Source organism: Canis lupus, chromosome 8, assembly GCF_003254725.2.
Source record: "Canis lupus dingo isolate Sandy chromosome 8, ASM325472v2, whole genome shotgun sequence".
NCBI classification, from domain to species: domain Eukaryota; kingdom Metazoa; phylum Chordata; class Mammalia; order Carnivora; family Canidae; genus Canis; species Canis lupus.
In genome coordinates this window covers 41,478,323-41,499,604 of record NC_064250.1, presented here as the reverse complement: position 1 = coordinate 41,499,604, position 21,282 = coordinate 41,478,323, and the positions used below count along the sequence as shown (strand labels likewise).

The 21,282-nt window shown below is 47.1% G+C and overlaps 1 protein-coding gene across 1 annotated transcript; it reads left to right on the top strand.

The window, feature by feature from the left end:
- Nucleotides 1-229: 229 nt before the first annotated feature.
- Nucleotides 230-20,081, top strand: PLEK2 (pleckstrin 2). Its single transcript, XM_025444243.3, has 9 exons — nt 230-384; nt 9,953-10,117; nt 13,888-14,069; nt 15,022-15,113; nt 15,390-15,577; nt 15,810-15,911; nt 17,353-17,436; nt 18,375-18,453; nt 19,541-20,081. Exons 1-9 carry the CDS (start codon nt 343-345, stop codon nt 19,666-19,668), a joined length of 1,062 nt encoding a protein of 353 aa, XP_025300028.1. The 5' UTR covers nt 230-342; the 3' UTR covers nt 19,669-20,081.
- Nucleotides 20,082-21,282: the final 1,201 nt, after the last annotated feature.

Here is a 21,282-nt window from a genome sequence, read left to right as displayed (position 1 = left end):
TCGGGGGGCCACGCGGTAAGTGCCGGGCAGGCGGCTGGTTGAGGCCGGGGGCCCGGGGGCCCGGGGGGCCGGGATGGGGCGCCCTGCGGGGCGGGGAGCGCGGGCAGCTGGCGACTGGGCCCCGGGCGGCCGCCGCAGACCCCCGGGCACCTCCGCGGGGCGAGCGCGCCGGCGGCCCCGAGCGGGCGTGACTTCCTGCCCGGGAGGCCCCGCGGCCGCGGGCCCTGGACGCGGGCCAGGAGGCGTCGCCCGGGCGGGCTCGGGGCGCTCCCTGGGCGCAGCGGGCGCGGGAGCAGCGGGCGCGGGGGCCGCGCACCTGGAGGCCGGCGGGCGCGCGCGGACATGGAGGACGGCGTGCTCAAGGAGGGCTTCCTGGTCAAGAGGGTGAGCGCGCCGGGGCCCCTGGGCACCCCCGGGACCCTCGGGACCCCCGGGCCCGGCTCCCCCGCCGCGCGGCCGGGCGGGGTGGCTGTCGGAGGGGCGCCCTGCTCGGGTGCAACAGAGCGGCCGGGGCGCCGGCGAGGGCAGCCCGTAGGCCGGTGATGTGGGGTGCGGGGCGCTCCCGAGGCGGGCGCCGGGGCTGCGGCAGCTAAGACGGGGGACGCCGCGTTGAAATACGCGCTGTTAACGCACCGGCAGCGCGCTCTGTGGCTCGCAGCGCCCGTCTGGGGAGCGTCGCCCGCGGTCCCCCTGCCCACCCCGGCAAGGGGGCAGCCCGGCTGCTGCACCCGCCCCGCGCCCGGCCGGCCCCTGTGCTCTCCCGCGCGCCCGCAGCGCGCACGTGGGCACCGCGTTCTTCCCTCTCCCCCAAGGAGAAGCAGTTCAGGACGCTGGTGGGTGCTGGAGCAGGCGCAGACCCACCAAGGTTGAGCCCACACCTTGTTCTGTCCGCCGCAGGGTGGGTGTCGTTATCACTGAATTCCAGGTGAGGAGACGGAGGGGGCAGAAGGATGAGACTTGCCCCAGAGCCCCAGGACTCTCTGGGACTGCACCCTCGGTCCTCGGTCCCTGCCCACGCCCGCAAGGCCTTCCCCTCAGCTAGCAAGAGCCCAGACAGACGCAGGACTCACAGAGCAAGGTGGAACATGAGCCAAAGAGTAGCAACAAGAGGAAGTTCGAGATTTTAGAGTTCTTTGAACATAGTTGTTCACACTAAGGGTTTATACGGGCATAGAGGCAGAGCCTAGAATCTGGGGATGATCCTTTTGGCTCTTCTACTGAGATTATAGCTTTGGGAGGGAGATGGATGAAGAGGGATGGATGAAGAGGCTCCCCCTTGCTTTGCCTCCTCTGGTGGCCAGAGCGCCCCGAAGTCTCAAATGGCTTTCAGGTCAGTGGGTGATATAGCCATGTAATGTCACACATTATTTGATATAGGAGGGCGGGTGTGTTGTTTGCTCAAAACTGTAAGCAGGAGCAGTAGTAGGCTAATGCCTACTTGATCAAGGGTCAAGCTGGACACAGCAGGTACCAAATTCCAAGCCACTGTAATTAGAGCAATAGGCTGGTCCCTCTGGGTTTGTGGAGGCAGCTGCACCCAGAGAGACAACCTGTGGCAGGGCTTCTGCAGTCTCCCACTTTCCTGCAGCTCATGAGGTGAGAGGAAGAGCGTGACTTGGGCAAGGGTCTTGGAGGGTGTTGTTGACTGTCCAGATAGCTCGCCCCGGTAGGGGCGTAGGGGCGTAGGGGCCTCCCTCTGTTCCTGGGGTTACCTCCCACCGTTCCCTACCACCACCACCATACAGACTCAGGAAAGCTAAAGAGGGAAGGAAGGACGTGAGTTCTCTTCGGGATGGCCGCCCAGACCTGGGTGGCTGGCTCAGGGAGTCCAAGGTGCAGGAAGATGAGGACAGTCAACAGATTTAGCCCCAAAAGCCCACGGAAGGGGGTTGGCTGAAATGCGGGAAGCTTATTCCAGCCAAACCCAAACACAGGAGTGTGGAGGCTGGCCCTGAGGCAAACGAAAGCCACACCCTTTCCTGAAAGGTGAGGGACCTGGCCTAGGGGGCGGAGGCACAGCTCACAGTTCCCGCCCACCCACGGATCTATCTCAGCTTTTCCTCTTCCCCCTTAACGTCTTTTCCTCCTGGTGGCAACAGCAGCTTCTGTGCCTGCTGGAGAATTTGCAGAGCTATGGCCTCGGGATTCCAGAGATTTAGGAGGGTTTACAATGGGAGACATGGCCTGAGCTGGAAGCCCAGAGTACTGAACAGTCCTCACTGGTGAGGGTGAAGCCGGAGACGGGCAGGGGCATGATGGATTTGGCTCTTACTCCCGCCCAGACACGAAAGAAGCAAAGCTCCAGGCAAAATGCAGGGCACTCACTTGGCCTAGCTTTAAAGGAGGGCCAGGGGGAAGGAAGTGGGATCAGCACGGGCAAGATTGCTTTTCCTTTACAAAGACGCTGAGGCACTTCAGGCCTTGCTGCCCGGCATGACACTCTTAGAAAAAGACATGGCAATGTTAACACGCTTTGGCCTAAAAATTTCCTTTGTGGGATTTTATCTCAAGGAAATACCATTAAAACTTGATGAACAAAGTTATTTTTGTAGTGAAAAACCTGGAAGCTACCTGTATATCCCCACATACACAAATGACTAGGTATATTATAGTTTTGCAAAAAATGCTTATAATATTATAACCCAAAGAGTAAGAATATACAAGGTATTAATAAGGAAAAAATAGGCATAGAATATAAAAGTCTAGAAGGAGTTCGGCTTCAGGCTAGAGGTCTGAAATCAAAGTGTTGGCAGGGCCATACTTCCTCTGAAACCCGTAGGGGACAGTCCTCCCTTGCCTCTTTTGCTTTGGTATTTGGAGGCTGTAAAAGAAAAACCCAGGTTTTTCTATCCGATGTAGGGAAAAACCTTGTTCTTCCCTATTTATGCCTTTATATTTTGAATCTGCTTTCTTTTATACAGAATACTTCCTTTCTGACAGGGCTGGTCACCAAATGTATGGAGGTTTCCCCCACACCAAACAATTCTCTGTGACACCAGCTCATTGCCTGCCGTTTAACTCAATTCTGACACTACGTGGAGACAGTATCATATCCCACAAGTTAAGGGCTCAGTCCTACAAGATTGCCCTCCACCACCTCCACCCTACTCTACCCATACTTTAGACAGTGGTCACAAGCCCGGGTTATCACTTGTGTTTCTGACCAGTGGGGTGTCCTGTGCATGTTCCAATGACTTCCTTTTCCATTTCAATTAATTTGCTACAGTGGCTCATAGAACTTAGGGAAACGCTTACATTTGCCAGTTTATTAAAGGATATGATAATTGCCACAGATGAACAGCCAGTTGGAAAAACTGTGTAGGGCAAGGTATGTGGGAAGGGGCTTGGAGCTTCTATGTCCTCTCCGGGCATGCCAGTAGTCTCAGTACCTCCATGTATTCACTAACCCAGAAGCTCTCTGAACCCCATACTTTGGTATTTTATGGTGACTTCATCACATAGGCATGATTGATCATTAACTTCATATTCAGCCCTTCTCCCTTCTCAAGAGAATGAGGGTGGCACTGAAAATTCCAAGCTACTAAATGTGGCTTTTTCTTAAGGATGACCAGCCTTCATCCAGAAGGCCACCGGAGTCAGTTCATGAGAATAGAGAGTGCTCCTATCACCAGGGCAATTACAAGAGTTTCAGGATCTCTGTGCCAGGAATGAGAGGCGGATATATATGTATGTATATAATACATATATATATATATATATATATATATGTTAACCATCACCTTGCACAGGAAATCCTTAGCATTCCTTGGCTTGTGGATACATTACTCCAATCTCTGCCTTCATCATCACATGGCCATCTTCTCCCTGTGTACCTCAGTATCCAAATTCTCTTTGTATAAGGACACCACTTAATATTAGGGCCACCCTAATCCAGTATGATGTCATCTTATCCTGATTACATCTGCAAAGACCCTATTTCCAAATAAGATCACATTCATAGGTGCCAGGGCTTAAGAATTCAACATATCTTTTAGGGGGACATAATTCAGTCCATAGCAAGTACCATCTCTGCTTCTTTGGGGATTAGGGTCTTGGGCAAGAACTTTCTGGGCCTTAATTTCCTCACCATTAAAGTTAGGGAGTTGTATGGACTTTTACAAAGAGTCCCTCCTGCTGTAACATTCTATGCCTCTTAAGCCCAGCTGTGGATTGCTATCCCAGTTTATGGACTCCCCTCCTTCCTCCACAGGGGTCCTAGGGACCCTAAATCACTTGTGGTCTAGCAGGCCTCTGGCCTCAGCCAGTTACTTGCAGATAAGGAGCCCAGAGAGGGAGGAAACTGCCTGGGTAGAGTGAGGCCTAGGATATTTTTTCAGCTATACTACTGTGGTTTTGGCCTCTGACTCCCTTTACCTGGTGGCTTTGAACCAGTTCCTTGTTTCCTCTGAGCATGGCGTGTTTATCTGTAGACCAGGGATAATGGTGTTCTCCTTCCATTCTGTGGATTATTACCGCAGCCTCCAAGTGAGCTGCCTGCTGTAGTCTGGCCTGCTTCATTCAGCTGTTCTGGCACAGTGTGGTCAGGGTGATATTTTAAACATGAGAAGCTAAGCTTTTTGTCATCTTTCTAGTTAAAAGTCTTCAAGGACTCCTCTCTGGCCGCAGTATAAAGATCAACTTTACAACATGGAACCTGTTGGTTAACTGGACCGGCATCACTTCCTCTGGGCTTTGCCCACAGGCCTCTGAGCCTAATCCATATAGAACCACTTGGAGTTTCTCAAAAGTGGAAGTGACTCAAGCTCTCCCTTCCCTGCCTTCCTGACATAGCTAACTCCACATAACTTCCCAGATTCAGCCCTAGCATCAGCCCTTCGGAGAGCCTATGTCACCCCACTCATGCTCTTTTGAGTTTCCTCCTCCATTGAGCTGCTTCTTGGGGTTTGCATTGTGATATATATTATTTATCTGTTCTGTAATCATCATCCCAAAGTTTAACATCTTAAAACAACAAACATTTATCTCACACAGTTTCCAAGGGGCAGGTTGTTCAGGAACATCTTAGCTGCAAGATTCAAATCTCCCATGAGGTTCTAGCCAAAATGTTGCCCAGTGTGGCAGTCTTCTGAGGGCTTGACTGGCTATAGAATCCAATTGCAACTCGTCTGGCTGCTGTCTGGAAGCCTTGGGTTCCTTACCTCTGTGTAGGGGCTGGTCATGATGTGGCAGCTAGCTTTCCCGGAATACATGGGGGAGAGAGAGAGAAAGAGAGAGAGAGAGAGAGAGAGAGAGAGAGAGAGAGAGAGAGAATATGACCCCAAGACTGAAGCTACAGGGTCTTTTTTAACCTAAGGTCAGAACCAACAAATAATCACTCTGCCATAGTCTCTTGGTCACATGGACCAACCTTTATACCATGTGGGAAGAAGCTATATAAGGGTGTGAATATCAGAAGGTGGGGTCCCGGAGAACCCCACCAATCATCTGTCCTAGAACTTATCACACTAGCTGGCACCATTGTCTGTCTCCTCCACTGTCTTAGGTCAGAATCTTACTCATCCTTGTCTCCCTGCTGCCAGCACAGTGCTTGGTGCAGTAGTCGTTAGTCATTGATTGTTGAATGAATAGATAAATGAATGAACGATTTCCCTAGTCGTCTCATCAGGATTTTAGTTTATTTGACTTTCAATTCATTTTCCATTGTAAAAATAGTAATGCTTATGAATTTTTTTAAAAGCTAGAAAAGTATTCAAGGCTGTAAATTGAAAAATAAGTTTTTATTCTTTTTTTCTAAGGTTTTATTTATTCATTAGAGAGAGAGTGCGTGTATACAGAGTGAGAGGCAGAAGCAGGCTCGCTCAGCAGGGAGCCTGACACAGGGCTCAGTCCCCGGACGCTGGGATCCTGACCAGAGCTGAAGGCAGACACTTAACTGACTGATCCAGGTGCCCCATATGTTTTCATTCCTGTTGCCCTGTATCCAGTCTTAGTCCTTAGAGATGATAATTATTAACTCTCTTGAGGTATCCCTTCAGGAATTTTCCAAAATAACTACTAGAGTTATATTTAGGTATCACATGAAAAAACATAAGTAAAAGTGCTTTGCCTGGGTCAAAGACTATGGGCGCTCTGCTTCTTGGTGGCTCAGAGTGCTGGGTTTGACTTTGAGGGCTCCACCAGTGACCTTTCCTGCCATCTGTTGGGATTGGAATCCCTCTGCTGCAGCCACAGTGGGCATGGTATTGTTACACAGAGTATTTTGTATTATTTTATTATAAGCAATGATCCAAAGTGTCTCAATACATAAAACCTTTTCCATATCCTGGATGATTTACTCAGCACACATCCCTGGAAGTGGAATTATTGGGTCAAAGAATTTGAACATTTTTTATGAGGGTCACCAGCTTCTTCAGGGTTTCTACCTACACAGTAAATCCTTGCTTATTAGCCTTTCTCCTCAGACCTCTCTCCTTCGCTGGCAGGATTCGTAGTTGCTCTTAAACACATTCCACTGTAGTGAGTTTGAACAGAAAGGGATTTCATGGAGGAATATTAATTACTAAGTACCTCAGGAATACTTGGGAGGGCCAGAGAACCTAGCTAGGATGCTATACAGCCAGGGACAATGTAGCCAGGCAAAAATACCCAACAGCACCACCAGCCATTTCTAGTGGAAACATCACTGCTGACATTATTTGCCATTTGTCCCTGATAGCTCTGGGGACTGGGTGTCAAAAGAATCTGTTCTACCAACACTGTTCTTGCCAGAAATCCCCATTTCCCTCTGTTTGGTGACTGCCAAATACGCATCAGTTCCCCATGCCTGGAAGTGGCAGCAACTTAGTCACCTACCTGTTACCTTTGTGGCAGGGATTCTGGAAAATGTAGTGTTTTGTCCAGAAAAGAACAGATTCTCCATATTGGTTTGTTCTGTTCAACATCTGTTTGTGACACTTTTCTCTCTAACATCTCCAAGCCCCCGTTTCTCCTCTCCTTGTTGTTTTAGTTTGCTAGAGCTACTGGAACAAAAGTACTGCAGACAAGATGGCTTAAACAGAGATTTATTTTCTTGCAGTTCTGGAGGTAGGGTACAAGGTCAAGTTGTCAGCAGATTTGGTTTCTCCTGAGGCCTCTCTTCACAGCTTGCAGATGGGCACCTTCTTGCTGTGTGCTCAGGTGGTCTTTCCTCTGTGCATATGCCTCCCCGATGTCTCTCTGTATGTCTGAGTGTCCTTTCTTTTTATTTCTTTTTTTTTTTTTAAGATTTTATTTATTTATTCATGAGAGACACACAGAGAGAAAGAGAGGCAGAGGGAGGGATCCCTGGGTGGTGCAGCGGTTTGGCGCCTGCCTTTGGCCCAGGGCGCGATCCTGGAGACCCGGGATCGAATCCCACGTCGGGCTCCCGGTGCATGGAGCCTGCTTCTCCCTCTGCCTGTGTGTCTGCCTCTCTCTCTCTCTCTGTGACTATCATAAATAAATAAAAATTAAAAAAAAAAAAAAAGAGAGGCAGAGGGACTAGATCCCTGGTCTCCAGGATCATGCCCTGGGCCAAAGGCAGCACTAAACCGCTGAGCCACCCAGGCTGCCCTGAGTGTCCTTTTCTTTTAAGGACCCCTGTCAGATTAGGTTAGGGCCCACTTCATGACCTCATTTTAACCTAAACACTTCTTTAAAGCCCTAACTTCACATACAGCCAACATTAGGAGTTAGGGCTTTATTTTTTTTTCAAAATATTTTATTTAAATTCAGTTTGCCAACATATAACACCCAGAGTTCATCCCATCAAGTGGGAGTTAGGGCTTTAATATATGAATGTGTGTGTGCCAAGGGGGACATAATTTAGTCCATAACACTTGTGTCCTAAGGTTTAAGATTATTTTGCCCTCATCAGCCAGGATTGCATTCTTCCTGTACACAATCTTTTTTTTTTTTTTAAGATTTTATTTATTTATTCATGAGAGACACACAGAGAGAGAGAGAGAGAGGCAGAGACACAGACAGGAGAAGCAGGCTCCATGTAGGAAGCCTCATGTGGGACTCGATCCCAGGTCCCCAGCATCACAACCTGGGCCGAAGGCAGGCACCAAACCGCTGAGCCACCCAGGAATCCCCTGTACACAATCTTTTGAGCCAGCAATTGACTGCTAATGCTGGTCCAGGAGCCCCTCAGTACAAGGTCATCGAGAAAGAGGACCTGAGCTTGGGCCACGTGGAGAGCAGTAGAGAACCCCTGTTGCTGAGGAGTCAGAGACCAATCTTTTTTGTTTCTTTAAATACATCTGCCCACGTCAAGAAAACCTATCAACCGTCGTGTTACACGCCGATCCTAAGTATGGGACAGAGTGGAAAGAGCAAAAAATGTAAAATTCAACTTGACTACGAAAGTCATCTCACATGAACAGCTTGATCACCAGGCAGTGTGATAGCACTTAGACATGTTAATAAACTCTTGTCAGATTAACGTGGTTAGAAGTTCTATTTAGCTGCCTGTAGTAAATTCTGTTTGGGCACAGCCCAGTGCTTGCTCAGTCAACTCCTACAACTTTTGGTTCCCTAACAGCACTTAGAATCACTGAGCAATCACAATACCACAGATAGGTGAATTCAAGGAGCCTTTGAAATTAATAAATGCTAGGAAATGTAAGGAAATGAGGGAATTGGGGAAATGGTCTCTGATTCAGATAAAGCGCATCTCTCTTAGTTAGAATCTAATCCTTATTGGGCTTTGCTCTGAGAAATATGCCAGGAAAGTTGTTTTAATAAGTGTATACTAACCCCGTTCTTTTCTGATTCCTCAGTAGACATTCCCTTATCTGTTGATCTATCTCTTTGCCTTTACCTGACTATCCTGTCCATTGGCTCTGTGGCTCACCCGAGAACACCCCCCAAAATACCCTGCCTTTTAGGCTTGCCCCTTAGCAAGATTATTAGGGTCCTTAGCACTGTTAGACTGTGGCTTCAACTTTATAAATTGTTCACGTCCTTTGACTAGTAATATTCTTTCTAGGAATATATCCTAAGGGAAAAAAAATCTGAGATGCAGATAAGAATTTATGTGCAAGGATATTTACTGCAGAATTGTTTATAACAGTGAAAAAAACAACCTCAGTTACAAACAGCAGATTGACAACTAAATGTTGCATCTACCTTGTGCTTATTAAAAAACATATTTCAAAGAAATATATTGGCGTGAGAAGATGCTCTGCAAAGCTCAACGAAACAAAAACTAGATAATAAAACTATATGTAACATGGTCTTGATTTTTTTAAAAACCAGAAAATAAAAACTAAGAGGAAAAAAAGACTTTAGGAAAATACAGTGTTAGCAATGGCTGTCTCCCAGTGATAGGACTTTCTTTTCTGCGTTACTTTGCAGTTTCTTTCAAGGTTTATAATCACAGAAAAGGTCAACTGGGAACTGGAAGGTCAATGCCAAGGATGTTTGTTACATACTCAAAAGAGTTGATAAGGAGATCCAGACAAATAATGCTTTTTTCATGAAAATGAAAATAAAAGGTATGATTTTGAACTGGATCCTTTGGCTATTAAGGACACTATTGGGCCAGTTGGCGAGACTTGGATGGGGGTTGTGGAATCGATGAAAATAACATTATTGGAAATTTCCTGATGTTTATGGTTGCGTGGTGGTTATGTTGGAAATATTCCCCTCAACCCTTTTTTTGTAGCAGACACACATGAAATACTCAGAAGTGATGGAACATCATGTTAAAAATTTACTCTTACACGATTCTGTAAAAAAAAAAAAAGTTCTTTATTACTATTCTTCAGCTTTACTCTGAATTGAAATTATTTTAAAATTAAAAAAAAAATAAAATGAGGTTTTTAAAAAAGATAATGCTGTCTCCCTTTTTGAACAGTAGATGGCATGGCACAGTCTGGATACCTGTGCCGTAGGACAGACACCTCTCCCCGAACTCAGTGTTGTCCCCTCAGCTGCCTCACTGCAGGGCTCTCCTGTCCGTCCTCAGGGTCACATTGTCCACAACTGGAAGGCGCGATGGTTCATCCTTCGGCAAAACACACTGCTGTACTACAAGCTTGATGGGGGTCGGAAGGTGACCCCTCCCAAGGGCCGGATCCTTCTGGATGGCTGCACCATCACCTGCCCCTGCCTGGAGTATGAAAACCGACCGGTAAGTGAAGGCCCTTGTTCCCCTGCCTTGGACTCTCCCACCTCTGGCCTCTTTGGTGAGGGTGGTGTGGGTGAAGAGCTGAGTTATCATTGAGAAACCTAAATTGAAGTCCCGCTGCATTACGTACCAGATGTGTGATGTTGGGCAAGTAATTGAACCTCTCTGAGCCTTAGTTCCTCATCTATAAAATGGGGTAAGTTCATGACACCTTGATAGCTCCCATGATTGTGCCGAGGATCATGAGAGGCTAATGGTCTGTCAAAGCACTTTGTGGGCTAGGAGCACTACACAAATGGGAGCAATTAGTGCTTCCTTGGAATTTAATATGGTGGCTTTCATCCCCTTGAGGGGGGTATGTGTTCCTAAAGTCAGGTGCAGTTTCAACCCTATCGTCAAAAAAATATCTGAATTAGTCATTTTTGGAGGGCCCATCAGGTGCCGAGAAATCTGCTAGGCTTGCAGGAGTCAAGGGAGAAAGTGGTAAGAGCGTTTTTCCTTGAGTTATTAATCTTATTATGAAAGCAAGTGGTTAACTAAAAAACATTCCGAATTCCAAATGTTGGCACAAACATAATTAGCTGTAGAGAACACTGTATTCCCGAAGAGGAGGAAGATGTAATTATGGGCTCTGAGTCAGGTACAGCATTGGAAGGAATAGAGATTTGGCAAAGATCTGAAAGAGGAGAGAGGCAGACGTTCTGGGCAGGTGGAAAGTCTTGAGTAAATGTGAGGGGAGACAGGGATAGATTTGGAGATAACAATGGCCCCTGTGGCCAAAGGGGAATGTTCACAGAGGGAGCAATGGGAGGTTGGCTGGCGCCAGACGGAGGAAATGCGGAGTTGTTGAAGGTCCTGAGTGAGAGAATGGATGGGTGAAAACGCTCTTAGAAGGACTAAAATGAGGAACTACGCTCTGTTCCTAATAAGTTATTAGATCCATAAAGAAGGGTCTTACACGTTCTTCTTTCCTTTTTTTCTTTTTTTAAGTATTCTTTGTATGGGGCTCGAATTCACAACCCTGAGATCAAGAGTCACACGCTCTATTGACTGAGCCAGCCAGGCGACCCACCTTTTTCTTCTTTCTTTTTTCTTTTTCTTCTTTCTTATCATGTTTTTCTTCTTTGACTCTTCTAGACCAATTGACAAGCCTGATTACAAGAAAATATTCACACAGTCTACTCTGGGTGGTGGGTTTCCCGGTATTTGTTTTGTTAACCTCTGTACTCTTCTGTAGTTTTGAATCTTTCTCAAGAAAACAAAAGGAGCTATTAAAATAACGAGGCATGAAATAGGGCAAGAAGTAGGGGGAGCACAAGAAAACATTATGATATGTCCACAGGACATGACTGGAATTTGAGGACAAAGGAGAGGTAGATATTGAGTGTCATTCCAGCCTAGGAGGCTGCAAATATGAAATGTCCGTCTACAATTTCCACTGCCAACCTATAGGTGCTGCTGATTAAGAGGGAAAAGTCAGGCCGGGTAGTGTTCTGTTGGGTACCGGCAAGGCTGCTGGAGAATGCCCAGGCTGGGCAGACTGGGGCTACATCTTCCTCTTTGTAGCATCACAAGACCAAACACTATGGACACATGGCAGACGATTAGCAAATGTTTGCTGGATTCATGTTTAAGAAGGAAGACAAATTTACAGATAAGTGAGATGATTTTAAGAGGAAAAACACCTACTTTTCTAAGTGAATTTAAGACTCTAGTTCTCAACAACACCCCAGAATTTATAGGTTAACTTCTTGACCCGATGCCCCTTAATAATTATTAAGGAACAGTAGACAGGGGAAGTGCTGGTAGAATGGGCTGGAGATACAAAAACTTTCAAAAAAGGAAACAAGTTGGGGATCCCTGGGTGGCTCAGCGGTTTAGCACCACCTTTGGCCCAGGCCGTGATCCTGGGGACCTGGGATCAAGTCCCATATCAGGCTCCCTGCATGGAGCCTGCTTCTCCCTCTGCTTGTGTCTCTGCCTCTCTCTCTGTCTCTGTGTCTGTCATGAATAAATAAATAAAATCTTAAAAAAAGGAAACAAGTTAAATTTGCTAATTGGAGTTGTCAGCTTCCTGTTAATTCTCAGATTGTCTGTCATCTGCCTGGTTCACGAGTCCTTGAGCTGGAAGAGGTCATGAGGAGCCCATAGGTTCACTAAGAACAAGTTATAAAGTATATGTGTGTGTATATATTTAAATTAAGGAAGCTATATAAGAGTATGTGTGGATTTCACATGGAATTTTATAGTCTTTCCTAAAATTCTTTCATTAAAATATTGACTGCCAACAGAAAGTTGATTTTGTTCTCCCACAATGCTAATGAGTGAGTCAGTGTTAACTTGGAGGAACAGCCTCATGGTATTCTTTGAGACTGTGAGCCTGCCTTGTCTTTATCACTATTTAAAAAAAAGTTTATTTATTTATTTGACAGAGAGAGAGAGAGAGAGCGCACAAGCAGGAGGAACAGCAGGCAGAGGGAGAGGGAGAAGGGTTTAGCAGGGAGCCTGACATGGGGCTCAATCCCAGGACCCTGGGATCATGACCTGAGCCAAAGACAGACACTTAACTGACTAAGCCACCCAGGTGCCCTGTCTTATCATCATTTTTGTTGTTAGTTGAGAGGAGGGATGTTAAGTTTACAAGCAAAGGAAGTTGGGAACTAATATATTAGAAAACAGAACGGTAATGAAACAATGCACCTGTTTTCCAACAGAAGCGGCAGGTCCAGTTTACTTGGATGAAATTTAATAGGGTCAACATCCAAATCCTACAAAGGTAAAAAAAAAAAAAAAAAAACCCTCTGTGCACATTTAAAGAATGGAGGAGATGCAGCCTATATCAAAAAGACTCTCAGCTGGGCACCTGGGTGGCTCAGTGGTTGAGTGTCTGCCTTTGGCTCAGGTTGTGATCCTGGGATCCCAGGATCGAGTCCTACATCGGGCTCCCTGCATGGAGCCTGCTTCTCCCTCTCCCTCTGTCTCTGCCTCTTTCTCTCTGTGTCTCTAATGAATAAATAAATAAAATCTTTTTTAAAAAAGACTCTCAGCTGACTGCACAGAGTGTGAGTCTACTGAGTCAGATCCTGCCACCCTGTATCCCTCAAAGCTTTCCTGGGGCAGCAGGTTCCATTCCCGGGGTCCTAGCTTATGAGAATGTCGACCAACTGCAGAACATGTAGCAGAGCATGAACCAGTTAAGAGATGAAACCATATCCTATGAGAAGTGTGTGAGATACTGGAGATGCTGAGACTAAAGAAAAGAGCGCTGAAGGGAGCTTAGCGAACAGTGCCTCTGAGGTAGCTATTCGTACCCCCACATGACAGATGAAGAAAGTAAGGCCCGACGGCGTTGCTTCCTGTGCCCAAGCGTCTGTAGCTAAGTGGCAGAGCTGGGACTTGCATTCCCATCAGCCTGACTTGAAAGCCAGTGCATCTCCCACTTCAGCACAGCCGCCGTCATGGGAGGTCAGGTTAGTCTCTGTGGTTCTAGAAGGCGAATTGGAAGCAGGGAGGCAGAGTGCCCAGAAGCAGTCCCTGTGCTCAATAGTCTGTGCCAGAGGGAAAGCTTACCTTTTGAGGCGGAGGGAGAGCTCCCTGCTGCTTGAGGTATGCCAGGGGAATCTTTGAAGACCACTCCCTGGGACGCGGTGGAGGGATTGAGCTTTTGGCAGCCGCTGGGCCTCGGTGTCCCGGGTTTGCTGTGGCCCTGTCATCTTTGCTGCCTTGCCTGCGGGTCTCTCTGTGCTGGTGTGACCGGCCATCTCTTCCTGCAGCTCCTCATTAAGCTGAAGACTCAAACATCCACTGAGTACTTCCTGGAGGCCTGTTCTCGAGAAGAGAGGGACGCCTGGGCCTTTGAGATCACGGGGGCTATCCACGCAGGGCAACCGGGGAAAGTCCAGCAACTCCACGTTTTGAGAAACTCCTTCAAGTTGCCCCCTCACATCAGCCTACAGTGAGTGCCCAGCCCCGCCACCCCTCATCCTGCCTGGCTTTGCTGCGACCTCTTCTGTCTGTGGGACGCAGGGAGTAGGGCTCTGATGTTGCTCCACGGGCCTGTCCGGTACACCATTGTGCTGCAGGGCCTTCCGGCCTGCCTGGCTGCCCCGCTCCCAGTAACCTCTCAGGGCCTCTGCTGCTTTTGCCCACTTCGGTGTCCTGAAACCCTCCCTCCAGTTTCAGCCAAGGTGCCCCAGGCTATGTCATAGCCCCCCAGGAATCTCCACTTGCCAAATCATTGGTCTGATTTGCAGCCTGGGTGGCAAGAAGGATGTGTTTAGGCAGCAGCTGCATTCTTGCTTGGTGAGGTTCCTCATCCATCCATTCGGACAGCAGTTACTGAGTGCCTACTGCATTCCCTATATGCCCTGGCTGTTCAGGAGACACAAATGTGAATAAAGAAGATCTCATCTCAAGTGCTTTCCAACTCAAGAACATAGATAGAAAATGAGAAAAGATTTTCCACTGGTGGCCAGAATCATCTCACAGAACAGAAAACAGGTCATTGGTAGAGGCAGTACACTAAAGTAGGGATGAAGGAGTTCATCTGCAGGAAACCCCCCCTAACCTCCAAGATAGCAGAACTGTCAAAGACACAGGACGAGTCCACTTCTGGGCTCCCAGAGAGCTCCGTGCCAGGCCCTGAAGTCTTTTATTGTACATTCATTTGCTTTAAAATGAAAAGTCACACAGCTCTTTAATTGTACTACAAAAGGAATACCTGTCTCACATAGAAACGAAATCCTACCTCTCAAATTCTGATGCATCCCCAAATACTCCTCTTGCTTTGTAACATATATCACACCGGTTGCCCCTTGCTTTATACCTTTATACCTTGCTCCTTGGCCCCTCCCTCATATGCATTGGTGAGATGAGGGTTCCCTCTCCTTTGCCTTCCTTTTGTGTAGTCGCATTGTGGACAAGATGCATGACAGCAGCAGTGGAATCCGGCCAAGCCCCAACATGGAGCAGGGAAGCACCTACAAAAAGACCTTCATAGGTGAACCTCCCCTCTTGGGGGCTGGGGCGGGCAGTGGAAACCAAAGCATGGTGACCTGGGACTCGGCCATGTTTGACCTCCTATGTTGAGGCCAGAGCTGCCTCCGGCCAACTGGTTGGTCTGAGATGGCCACATGTGGGTGGGCCTTCAGTTGGCTTTTGAGTCCAGCCCAAGGCTGCCCAGGAGGTTAAAGTCAATGAGGTCACAGTCAAGCACCCCCAGGGAGGCTAATCTGTAGCCTGTCATCTGACTTGTGCTGCCCTTGCCCCAATGCAGGCTCCTCTCTGGTAGACTGGCTCATCTCCAACAACTTTTCTGCCAACCGTCTGGAGGCCGTGACCCTGGCCTCCATGCTCATGGAAGAGAACTTTCTTAGGCCGGTAGGTGTCCGAAGCATGGGAGCCATTCGCTCTGGAGATCTGGCCGAGCAGTTCCTGGATGACTCCACAGCCCTGTACACCTTTGTAAGTTAGGGAGGGAGTTCCTCTTGTCATTGGGTCAGGGAAGGAGGATGCAACAGAGTGAGGGCTGGGAGTCCACATTTTTGGGCGAAGGTCTAGGGCTTGGGCACCCCTTCACCTCCAGGTGGAGTGAGCTTTCTGTATTGAGAATTTTCGTTTTCCCCTGCGGTCGCCCCCAGAGTCTAGAACTGGGACTTTTTGGTAACAAAGTCCCTGTTTTTTCCTTTCTCACTAGGCTGAGAGTTATAAGAAGAAGATAAGCTCCAAGGAAGAAATGAGTCTCAGCACCATGGAGTTAAGTGGCACAGTGGTCAAACAAGGCTATCTGGCCAAGCAGGTATGCCTGCCTTGGAGAGGCAGGAGATGGACAGGATGTCCCCAAAGGGTGGGAAGGGCGAGAGGGCAGACGCTACTTACCAGCAGAATCTGCTACAGCAGGAGCTGGTGGCAGCTGCAGGGAGCAAATCAGGAGGCATGAGCATGCTGGTTCTCTCTCTCTCTCTATCTCTTTCTCTCTCTCACACACACACACCCAGACACAGAGACATTCAGAATAAAAGTACACACAAGTTGTTATCACAATACTAGGAAACGTCTGCAGCCCTGCCCAGGGCATGCACTCTTCTGGAAGGGCATTGCTTACGGGTTGGTGTTTTGCATTTGCTGGCCTTCAGCTCCCTGACGCTTCCTGGGGTCTCTGCCTTCCTCTGTGGGATGCTGTACACCTTCCTGATGCACTTTTTGAACAAAAAAAATAATACTTTTCTCCACCTACTTCAGTAGATTGAAGATGAAATCCTGTAGTGTGAAGTCAGTGTTTAAAAATGGACTGTGGCCCCTACTCCTAACCGTGTCTGGGGGAGTATCCCTGTTCCAGGCACATCTGACACACAGGCTGTTCTGTGAACAAAGTACCACGTCCAAGCCCATGAAGTGTGAGCAGACCTTCTGCACATGCCTCGTGTTTGTGCGTATCCTACACACCGTGTGAATGTGCACGACTGTACAATGGACACATGGTGCTCAGTGCCATTCCCATTGTTACTTGTGGCACGCATTGCTCTTGTCACCTGGTTCTTGCGTATTGGGATCCCCATCTACTCTTAGATTATTTACCATGCGTGTGGCTGCCTATCTGCCCCAAAGGGCCCGCCTCCGAGGCCTGATGCGAGCCTAGTGAGGGGAAGTAGCAAGTACCTGGAAGGCCACCATCAGGGTTCGGGAGGGACTCTGGATGTTCCAGGCTGGAGGGCTAAGGAAGCTTTGGGATCTTGGGGGCGAATCCAGAGAGTCATACACATCAATATCTTATACATTTGGACTTTAACATGTAATTGATCATTTCTTACTTTTTCTGGTGCAGAATTTCTATGTGTGCGCATAAATACATGCAACTGGGTCTGATTTTGTCACTTGAAAGTTGGTGCCCTTGGGTTTAGGTTTGCCTGTGAGTTCTTAGTCCAGTTGACACCTGCTGCCTCCCATCCTCCCTACACCCTGACTGCCGGTCTGGGTAATGCTCCCCTTTTCCTTCCATGCTGACCCTCTTTGCTTCTGTCAATTCAACGAACGGTGACAGTATTTTTGCTAAAATGTCTCTGAGCAGGGACATTCACGGCAACGGACATTGCCATTGCAGTGGCAATCCTTGGGTCTCTGGCGGACTCGTTCCAGAAAGTAGTCCCCTGTAGCAAGCTGTCTGGGGCATTAGATGCAGGGACATGGGAGGAAACAGCAGAGCTGTCACAGGTGAACCTTGAACCCTTTCTTTGCCTCAGGGGCACAAGAGGAAAAACTGGAAGGTGCGGCGCTTTGTGCTGAGGAAGGATCCGGCTTTCCTGCATTACTATGACCCTTCCAAAGTGAGTGCCACATGTTCACTTGGTGGCTGGGTGTAAGGCTTCAGTCCCTTCTCTCCCGAGCTCAACCAGCAGCTGGTTGTACTTCCTGCCTCTCTCCTGGCATCCGTCCCCTCGCTTCCACAATACAAGGTCTACTCAATGGTCTGGTCGTTTCTCTCTTTCAGCACGTTGTTGCCCGCCCAGAGGGTTATCATTATTTTGAGAGCAAAGCATTTTTTAGTTTCTGCAAAGCTTTCTGTGTGGCTGGAAGGGTGGGGTGGGCTGATAAGGAGACTCCTAACTGGTGCTCCCCAGCCGCTTTGCCCCTTTCTGTGCGGAAATCCCATGAATTCTGCCCCCAACATTTATTTTTTTTTGTCCCCACCGATGTTGTGGAAAGTTTCTTTTACCATGTACTGTTTAAGCCATAATTTACGGATTTTCTTGTTTTCCAATCAATCGAAGAATTGCTACTCTGAGTTTTGGATAATAAGTATGTATTATTGTATGAGGAGTTGATCTAATAACAGTCAAAAGCAAAGATAAAGGGCCTTTTAGCTGGCCTGTTCGGCCTTGTCTTGGTAGATGTATGATTTTCATTCAGTTTTTTTTTTTTTTTTTTTTCATTCCAAGTTTCAGTCAGGAATCCCAGCCCTAGGGGAGAGCACTGCAAGGAGTGAGAAGGAGCCCTCGGGGACCTTGCTGGCCAACAGAGGCCAGTGGGCCAGGGCGGGGTGTGGCCTTGCCCTGCCGCTGCTAGCAGTGAGACAGAGCCCAGACTTGTTACTGGTGCATGTAACACAACCACATGATGTCCTAATTCAGCTTCATCTTCTATTACAGAGGACTCTCACTGACTTCTTTAGCGGGCCCAAGGGTGGTTACAGGGCAAGAGTGCAACTCCTTTTTCCTTTTTGTGCATTCACACTTTGCCTAATCAGGAATTCTTTCTGCTGCAGGAGGAGAACCGGCCAGTGGGTGGATTTTCTCTTCGTGGTTCACTTGTGTCTGCTCTGGAGGATAATGGAGTTCCCACTGGTAAGGTGCAACTGGCCTTGGGCTCCTCCCAGCCTCACTCTCAGCGATCTGCTGGTGGACTGAGCTGTGGGGGCTGAGTAGATCTCAGGAGACGATGAATAGTGTGGGTTTTGGAGCCAATTTCAGAATTAGGGAAAAGGGCATATGGGGTGTTCTTAGTGGTTTTTTTTTTTTTTTTTTTAAGATTTTATTTATTTATTCATGAGAGGCAGATAGAGGGAGGCAGAGACACAGGCAGAGGGAGAAGCAGGCTCCATGCAGAGAGCTTGACACGGAACTCGATTCCGGGTCCCCAGGATCAGGCCCCGGGCCGAAGGCTGCACCAAACCGTCGAGCCACCTGGGCTGCCCTGTTCTTAATGTTTTAACAACACAACTAAATAAATCCTTGTCTCTCTTATGCTTTCCCGTTTCTGTGCTTACTGGCAAATAAACATTCACCTTAGAATAGTAGCCTACACAGTGTTTAAAGGTTAGCAACACACTTTAGTATCTATTAGCACACTAACCTCACAACAGGCAGCTAAGAAAAACAGTGTATTATTCCCATTTTATGGATGTGGAAATTGAGGTTCAAAAAGTTAAAGTCAAATCCCAAATCTGTCTACTTTTAACATAAACGTGTTGGATTATTTTTTTAAAGATTTTTTATTTACTTATTCATGAGAGACAGGAGAGAGAGAGAGAGAGAGAGGAAGAGAGAGGGGCACAGACACAGGCAGAGGGAGAAGCACACTCCACTCAGGGAGCCTAATGCGGGACTCGATCCCAGGTCTCCAGGATCACGCCCTGGGCCGAGGGCAGTGCTAAACTGCTTGAGCCACTGGGGCTGCCCCACGTATCAGATTCTTGGATGTGAATGGGACTGTAGATCTGTGGTTAGTGCAGGGAGCAGGCCAGGAGGGCACAGGTGAGGGATGGGGAATGAAAAGGACGAAATGAGGAAAGTGGGCATCTGGTGGGATTTCCTAACCACATGCATTGGTATTTAAGAAATACTTCATTATGTGTATTTTTGTTTGTGGTTCAGATGACTTCTAGCTGAAAGCAGACATGGATATCTACTCACTGATTTTTCTTCTGCCTAGGGGTTAAAGGAAATGTCCAGGGGAATCTCTTCAAAGTGATTACCAAGGATGACACACACTATTACATCCAGGCCAGCAGCAAGGCTGAGCGAGCTGAGTGGATTGAAGCTATCAAAAAGTTAACGTGACGAGGGAACATGTTCCGGAAGGAACAGAACCAGGATTCCTCCCTCCTACTGGATGGTACAGACAAGACTTCCTGGAGAATGGGATTGTGTTAAGACTTTTAGCTTCTTTGTAATATTTTGTATGGCTTTCTCTGAGACTGGAGTTCCTTAGATCACAATTGGCAGTGGTGCTATTTCCTTCCTCACCTTCAACAGCCTGGAAACGCTAGAACAGCTGTAAGACGTCAGTGTCTTGACTTTCATCCATTTTCACAGCTAGCCATCCCTTTGGCACCAAAGTAGGTTTTCCTGTCGTAACACTAACTAGCCAATATTGTAATACTAAATAAAACACTAGTCTCATGTTGGCTCTGAAATGCTGTCAAAAACTAACTTCTCTGGAATTAATAAAAACTGACATGTTTCTATTAAAATTGCTGTATAGTTTTATAGTTTTCATAGGTTTTTCATGCTTGAGGCTATACAAATTATTATGCAAGATTATGAAAACATCCCAAGTGATCTGTCACTAATGCTTCATCCTAAAATGGGGATGATGGCAAAATTTTGAACGTTGTTTTGCTTTGAAAAATAAGCCTATATAAGCATATTCACTGCAGAAATCATGGACTCAGTTGAGATAAGTCACCTATACAACAGAGTAAAATTACAGCATTTCTATGAAAAACAGCAACTCAGAAAAGAGGTGCAGAGCAGAAGCTGCTAAAGGACAGAGAAAGATGTAAACGGTGAAAGAATTAAGGAATGAAATGTTGGTTTAAAAGTGAACATTGAGACATAGATACGAAGAAGCTTCACCAGTTTGGGAGGTTAATCTGAAGTAGTGAAAAGTCTGTATCATACAGTATCTTTAAAAACATTTTTATTACTTTCAAGTTTATACAGTAATCTGGCACAAGCTACTGTCAGCATTCTTGCCAAGTACAAGTGCTTAGACTTCCTTTAATGAATAGATATGTAACTTACATTTAAGGGGAGTAGGTACTTCCAAAGTGCTTAAGGAAAAAATTTTCCTTTTAAATAGTTTGAACTGCCTCCTCTTAGTCTTGTCTAGAATACCCAACCTGAATGATCAGGAATTCCAAGCTAATGAGGTTTTATTTTATTCCTTACATTGTAAGAGACTGCCTTTTAAAGCACCATTTTCCGTTTGGCATTTCACCAAGGTCTAATGTCCCTGGAATGTTTTATTGCTCTTTGAATATCAACAGGTGTTTATCTAAATTAAACTGCATTTGGTTTGATGGCTTGACTCCAAATTGGCACAACTGCACCCTGTTCTGTATAGGGGTATCAGAATCTTCAGGTTGGAAAAGTAGATGGCCATCACCTTGAGGCGAATGAGGGGAAATTCTTGCCGAGGTACTATAGTACTTGAATTTTTAAAAATCCCAAACCATTTTAATATAATGATTCTTCACATAAAAGTAGCTAGGTCAAAGGGTTTGAAAGGATGGCCGCTGAATAACCGTGATGCCTACCATGTCTCTGTAGGTTCCCACTAAATGAGCATTAACCACATACATACTGGTTTGTCTTGTTTTGCTCTAAAATACAGAAAATGAAATGTTCCCATTTTTTCTCAGCTACTTTTCAATTTCACTTATTAAATGA